The sequence below is a fragment of the Morone saxatilis genome, unplaced genomic scaffold, assembly GCF_004916995.1.
Source record: "Morone saxatilis isolate NCDOM2014 unplaced genomic scaffold, NCSU_SB_2.0 Contig15, whole genome shotgun sequence".
In the NCBI taxonomy this organism is placed as follows: domain Eukaryota; kingdom Metazoa; phylum Chordata; class Actinopteri; family Moronidae; genus Morone; species Morone saxatilis.
Window position 1 is genome coordinate 25,843,602 of NW_023339707.1, and position 7,116 is coordinate 25,850,717.

Consider the following 7,116-nt stretch of genomic DNA (forward strand, 5'->3'; position numbering starts at 1 on the left):
AACTTAAAATCATGATGATGTGTCTGTGTCGATTATCACATATTTTACCTTTATCAAACAAGCTTATGCGATTTGCATATTGCATTTGACCATATTGCGATTTTGATCAAAACTTAATTGTGCCGCCGACATTCATTTATCTCATTATCCCATTAATCTGGACAGAAAAACTCATGAATGTTTTTCAGCTTTTCAGAAAAACTAGTGGAAGAAACGCTCCTTGAGAAAACACAGAGGAACTGAAGCTAGAGGAACAGAGGATAATTTGAAAGAGGACTCAGCTTTATACAAAGACAGTAGTTGTTGAGTTCATTGATTGATGGTTCACCACCTGATTATTCCCAGAGAACTCAGCTAAAGGCGCTTGTTCAATTTATTAGTAGCCAAGATATATTTTGGCAGGTAAAAGTGGGTCAATCTAGCCAAGGTAGGCTATGTTCAAACTGAGTAGACAGCCTTATTTTACTTTTTATTTTAGATTAAATATGATCCTTTCGCGTATTTTGCATTAGTAGGTTTTGACACTCTTGAAGTTAGGGAGGATCAACAATAAATACAAATAAATTTATCTTTCCCGCCTTAATGAATATGATGAAAACAACCATTCCTTCGGTTACGCCATCGGGACAAACGTGATTTTAGTGCTAAAGAGCTTTCAGGGTTGCATTTCCCTTTCCCATTTAAATCTATTGCAGAATACTTGTGTCCTCTCTCTCACTGAAAAGATCACATAACAAATGAATTACTTAGTTGCTTTACATTATGTTCCCTGCAATAATTACTGTAGTTTTTATAACACACACATTATTATTGTTATTATTATTATTCTGTTCATTTGTTGATGCTATTTTCCTGCTTGTTGTAATGTTGCATATTTTGAAAAGTAAAAGGCTTTCGTTCTTAGTCTGGGTGTCAGTTTCACACTGACAAACACTTCTGAGCTACAGCCAGACCAGACCAATCCATATCAGACCTGATTAATCCAGTCCAGGATCCCTCACTTAACCCATTGTCCCTTTTAGAAGTCCAGCGCTGCTCAGACCAGTTCAGCTCCTTGAAGTTAAGATCAGCTCAGTGTAGTTGTGTGAACAGTATTCAGGCTCAGCATAGATCAGTTAAACCCAGTTGAGTTCAGTTCATGTGTAAGATTCATGTGTTTCAGCAGCGTCCGGATCATCGTTCATTTTCACCTCTTTGAACTGAATTCCTTTTAAAATCTCAAGAGTTCGCGCTCATTATTTCTTTACTTTCCATAAAATGTGACCTGAAGTGGCTTAGACCCAATGAAGGAATCATCCATACATACTCCCAACACTAAAACTAAAATTCATCTTTGGTCCTCTTCAAAGATATCTTGATCCATTGCTGGGTTTAAACCTACAACCTTTACATTTCAAGCAAAAGAGGTTCGACTTTTTCTCTGCAATCAGGCTCGAAGATCCAGTCTTTCGATGTAAAGAAAAGAAATCATCCCCATTTGGGTAAGCCAAAATATCAAACCGTACGTATCATTTCTGAGCTATATCGGTCTGACAGCCGTCACCTGTTTGTAGCTATGGCCTCTGAAGGGTTGTTTGGTTGTCAACAGATCATCTCTGTCACATCTTTTTCTTAAAAGGGTCTAAAAGAGTCTAAAAGATCCTCCAACGGTCGGCAGTCCCTCAGATTCATTGCCAAGACCAATCACTCAGTTCATTCGTGGCAGGTTTACATTGAAAAATAAGACCACTGTCCTTGACAGCCATTTTTTACCCCTCCTCTCAATAATTAAGTTTATAGACCCAACGAAACAAAGCTGGTTTCGGGGTGCTGAATGTCATTCTTTGGGAGTCTTGGCATGTTTTCCGTCATCGGTCCAAGATGTACCCTCCCAGGGGTTTGTGCAGTCAGATCCAAAAGTTCAAAACTGTGCAGGAAGGCAAGTGCGTGTTGGGGTCCGAAATGCATGAAGGGGTGATTCTTATGACTCAGGAAAGCCTTCGGGAGGTTATAGTTCCTTGCCTTTGATTTTTGCTTGATTTCCCAGCTCCAGTTGGCGGCTGTCTCCCATATGGGATGCCATTTTGTCCCCATTTCCATGTAATCCACAAAATGGTGAGCAAAAGTAACCAGCAGGTACTCAACGTATCCTTCTGAGAAGTCTTTGTCCCCGAAATCTCAGCTAGCAGTGCCCCGGGTTCAGGATCAGAGGTTTAAAGGGAGTTCATGGGGAGGTTGGCTGGTGGGGCGGAGGGGAGGGTGTCGAGGGGGAGGTTGCGGGCGTGGTCAGAGGTTATAAGGAGGAGATTTTGACAGTGTCGTGGGTGTAGGCGGTGGCCCGGGTGTTGCGTAGGATGCCTGGTATGGGGGCGGGCGATGGGGGGAGGCTCTCATCAGGTGTGTTGGCGGGCGGCGTGGGGATGCTGATAATGGCAGCAGTGAAATCTGGTTCCCCACAGTTCAGCTTCAGGTCACCCATCTGGGCGTTCAGACTGGAACGACTGGGGAGACAAACACAAAGAGTAAGAGAGAAATCACAATATTTGTCAGTTATTTAACAAAGTAACATCCTGTTCGTCTTTTTTTTTGTGTTTTATTCTGGTCATTTGGTCATTTCAGCTTTCTCCCACCATTATCCACACCAGTGCTGCCCCTGGTCTTGCCCTCAGTTCAACCCTTATATATCCATAGTATTATACAGCTTTCTCTTCTTGTTGCCAGATTGTCTTTATTCTACTTTGTGTGTTCATCAATCTCCAGCTATTTTCTAGTAACTTTTATATTCCTTGTGTGGATTTGCTCATTCTGGACTGATTTTCTGTGTTTCTGCCTGGTTCTCCAGTGAAGATGGTGACTTTTTGTCCTGTGCTTCTCTCTGCATCTCAGTCTTTGTTAAACCAGAAATCTTTACAATCAACAACAATTTCTGCATTTAAATTTGGTGTACATTGAGGCTCTGCATTTGGCCCACTGCTGTTTATATTTATCTCTTGTGGTTTATCTATTTGCGTACATCTTCATGTATGTTTTAACGGTCAGTAAACATTATCTCTACTTACGTTTGTGGTGGTATGGAGGTGGTTTTGACGTGCAGGGTGTCCAGCTCCTGGACGCTCCCCCGGCTGACGGAGACCGTGGAGTTAGCCAGTCGCATGGCCGCTCTCCTCCTGGCCCGGCGGGGGCAGCAGCCAGTGGAGTTGTTCTGCGCCCCCTGCTGGCTGGACAGGGAGGTGCTGCGACTGGTCCTGTAGCCCACCGACTCTGTCATACACAGCTCACTATAGGTCATCTCATTAGTGAACTCGTGGTTCTGTGGGGAGAGAGCGCAGGTCAGACAGATCCTGAGGAGAATATACTAACAAGCTGTTGGTTTAGACGCTGACATTGACATTGAAAAGTTTAATTGAAAGAAGATTAAAGGATTTAAAAGTTTTGTTTTCAATCTCAACCTTTAACATGATTTAGAAGTGCTCAATGAATTGTTAATTTTGAAATCTACAATTTTATGACAAAATATCATAAAGAGTTATTGAACAGATACTAAATGGAACTCTTATTTCTAAGGTCAATAATGTAGATCACTGGTTCCCAACCTGGGGGTCCCGACCGCCACTTCTTGATTTTAAAGGTTGTAAGAAAACTTATATCGCCTATATCTCAACATTTCATTACATTCTGTGAAGAAAACTAAATTAAATGTAGTTTTTTAGTTTAAAGTTTAGATTATTATTAAGATATAAACCTAAATGAACTGCATTAGGAAAGTATGCAGTTAAAACAACTGAGGAGCTGGTAGAAAAATAAGAAGAAAACTGAATTTTTCAAAAAAGAAGCCTATTAACTCTGTATGATTGTTAAAAATTATAAAAATTCATAAGACAGACAGAGAATGGTACATTAATATCAGTACCTCTGATCAATATTCACAGGAAATAATCAGCTAAATATTCATCCAAATCTCTGGTTTTACACAAACTTCCTGCAGTTATTGTGTTCACTGTTTATGTTCATTGTACATTTTATCAGCTGTTCCCTACTGTTATTGTTAATATTGAATATAATATGAAAAAGGGAAGATGAACTTTCCTTCTATTAAGCAAACTGAAATTGTGTGACTTTGAGTTTATATTAAGACTGCACGCAAATAAAGAAAGTCTGGAGGTATTTTTAAACTCCGCTAGTGTCTAAAAATGTAGGAGCAGATGGAAATATAAAGTTCAGATCTGTCTGTATATGATGTGACTGATGAAACGACTCAGCTCACCGTTGTCTTTTCCAGACAGTGCAGCAGGTGGTGGTGTTGATGCTCGAATGCTGATCTGTTCTTCACACACAGAGCCGTGCTGTCACTGTCCCGGTCCTGAACACACACACACACAAAAAAAAACATGCACAAATCATTTTCATTAATGAATTACAGCCTCATTGTTTCAAGTCAGAAGTTGATAATTTCACATTAAGGAAATCCCATCAGTCATTTCATACTAGACTGAGCATCCTTACACAAGTTTGGGGATAACAGATTACATGTAGTTATGTAATCAGGATACAAAAAAAGGGGAAAAAAGAAGTAGTCAGATTACGGTTACATTTAGTAAAATGGGGATTATTAGAGGGGTTATAAAATAAGGCTCAACTCCCATTAAAACGGAAGCTGAATCCTTAATAAAAATTCACAATGAATCTACACAGGTGGAATTAATAACAGGTTATCCTGACCGGCAGTGAAGCAGCCACGGACAGGTGGATGTGACTCTGTGCCTGTACCTGTAGCTTCCCCTGTTGGAACGTACCTGGGATGACGGTTGTGATAACCTATTAATAATGTGATCAGGCACATTCCTTCTCTCTAAGCAGAGGTACCTCAACCTTTCCCAAAACTGAAGCTTAATGGTGGCCTTGCTTTTATTCTATTCTAGTTTAAAATGTTTCTGTTTATACATGTGCTGTGTTTATAGCACAGAGGGACAGTTTGTTTAATATCGCAGCAGCTGAATAAGCTTGAAATTTGATGTTATTTTGGGGTAAAAACCTTAATTTAATGAGCATATTTTCAAGATGTAACTGCTTCTACAGGGGCCTTCTGCTTCTCGAGGGGAGGGAAGAAGCTGCTCTGTAATCTGATGGTACGACAGCGGACACTTTTGTATCGCTTGCCAGCCTTTTTATTTCTTGCTTTAGTGCTACTTTTATACACTTTGTTCTAATTTATTGCCTATTTTGTTGTTTGATTCTATTCTAGTTCAGAACAAACTTTCACTAGTTGGGAAAGTCTCCGTTTGTTCATGTTAATACGAGACAGAACTAATGTTGAAAGTTGTGATAAATCCTGAGAATCCTCTACATTAAAACTTCACTAAACTTTCCCGACTGAAGGCCAGTCGACATATAATAATAATAATCTTTAAGTCTCTCGTTTAATCTCATCTCTCTCTTTTTCTTCACCACCAAACTAATCTCTTCTTTTCCTTTTCTTCATCTCTTTGTCTCCTTCCTCCTCTCCATTTCTCCATCCAGTATGATGTTTCAGAAACAGAAACAGGAAGTCTGATCCTCCTCTCTTCATTTTCTTCATCCTCTTATTTTCTCCTCTCTCTTCTTCTGATGCACCCTCTCCATTCCTCCTCCTCCTCCTCTTCACCCTCATTATGCACTCTTTAAATCCAGCAGTCCTGTCGGAGAGGGATTAGGACTCAACAATATCTGTGTGTGAGAGAGAGATCCACTCTCTACCTGCAGTAGCTATTTTACTGATAAAACATTGAAACCCAGTGAATGTTTCATCCCCTTACTAGAAAAAAAACTGAGTCGTGATGAAGCTGAAAGATGAAAATCGATGTCATGTTCACAGACTTCACCAGAACATCAACAGTTTTAATTCAAACTAGGCTATAAAGCTATGAATGTAATCCCAATCCGTCTGATAGTTGTTGAGGTATTTTAGTGTGTGGACCAGAGGGTTGGGCCGACCTGCTCCTCATTGAACTCGTACAGGATCCTGAAACTTCAGTCTTTAAATGTGTGCATTTTGTGTCTTTGTTTGTTTTTTCAAAGAGATATCAGTCCCATCCAGTCTGTGTGTTTATCTCTGTCTGTGCACTAATGGAGCTGATCTGGTTCCACTGTTGTTTTGCCAAGTTGCTGTACTGTGATGTTCTTGTTATTGGTTGAGCTGCTGAGCCAGCAGCTCCTCATCTGTCTGTCTGTCTGTCTGTCTGTCTGTGTCTTTATCAAAGTCTGTCTCATTGTTTCCGCAATTGATTTTTACTCTTTCTGTCTCTCTGTGGTTTTCACATGGTCACATACAAAAAATAAGATTCATAGTCAACTGGCAGCCTGCAGGCCAGACCGGCCCACCAAAGCTTCCTAAAGCATTTAACTACAGAAACACAAACTGACTTTTATTATATTTGTCCGTCAGCTTGAACCGTTTATCTAAAACGTGTCTACGAAATAATTTGTCAGCAATATTTTTTGTCAGCGGATCAGTTTAAAATCTGTCAGGGAGTAATGGGACAAGAAGGAGCCACGGTGAGCGGTTAGAGGAGTTAATGAGCTGCATACCTCCAACCTGTCAGCCAGGTAACCAAAGTTACTTTTACTTTCACTGTTCGTAGACTCGAGGCCGAAACACACCGGCACCGCACCCGTAACTGATGGTATGGTATTATTAGCTTAAATCACGTATGGACAAACTCACCTGAAGAGCCTATCTCCAGAGCTCTGACGTACCAGGTAATGTTTGCCAATATAATATATAATTTCAGGCGTGGCGACGTGTGATATTCATAGTGACGACTCACACAACAAGGCTTTATTCTTCTGCCCGCCAGCTGACTTAACGGTAGTGACTGCCGACTGTTGTTCTGTCTGGTGGGAGGTTACTGACTACATTATTTGTCTGTTTGTCATGTTGTGGCTGATAAACAAAAGATGTCTTCAGACACGTCTACAGGCCGCCTCTTCAGCGTAGCTGCTGTGGAACTGTGTTCTTGCTTTTTGGGAGGGTGGTGAAAAAGTTTATGAGCTCTGTATAACACGATGCTTATGCCTAAATTTCCTGTTGAATAGAACAGAATATATATATATATATATATATATATTATATATATATATATATACATGACTGATGACTTT

At 40.3% G+C, this 7,116-nt stretch overlaps 1 protein-coding gene across 2 annotated transcripts in view; it reads right to left on the reverse strand.

Annotated features, from left to right (window-relative positions):
• Positions 1-2,272: 2,272 nt before the first annotated feature.
• Positions 2,273-7,116, reverse strand: part of kcnd1 (potassium voltage-gated channel, Shal-related subfamily, member 1) — a 34,262-nt gene continuing 29,418 nt past the window's right edge. Inside the window, exons 5-9 of one of the 2 annotated variants that reach the window (XM_035656057.1) lie at positions 5,520-5,557; positions 5,425-5,452; positions 4,244-4,339; positions 3,039-3,289; positions 2,273-2,480 (exon numbers count right to left, since the gene is read on the reverse strand). In XM_035656057.1, the coding sequence (XP_035511950.1) occupies positions 2,273-2,480; positions 3,039-3,289; positions 4,244-4,339; positions 5,425-5,452; positions 5,520-5,557 (621 nt within the window). Of the gene's footprint in view, positions 2,481-3,038; positions 3,290-4,243; positions 4,345-5,424; positions 5,453-5,490; positions 5,558-7,116 lie in introns of both variants that reach the window. The other variant, XM_035656056.1, reaches the window with a different exon arrangement.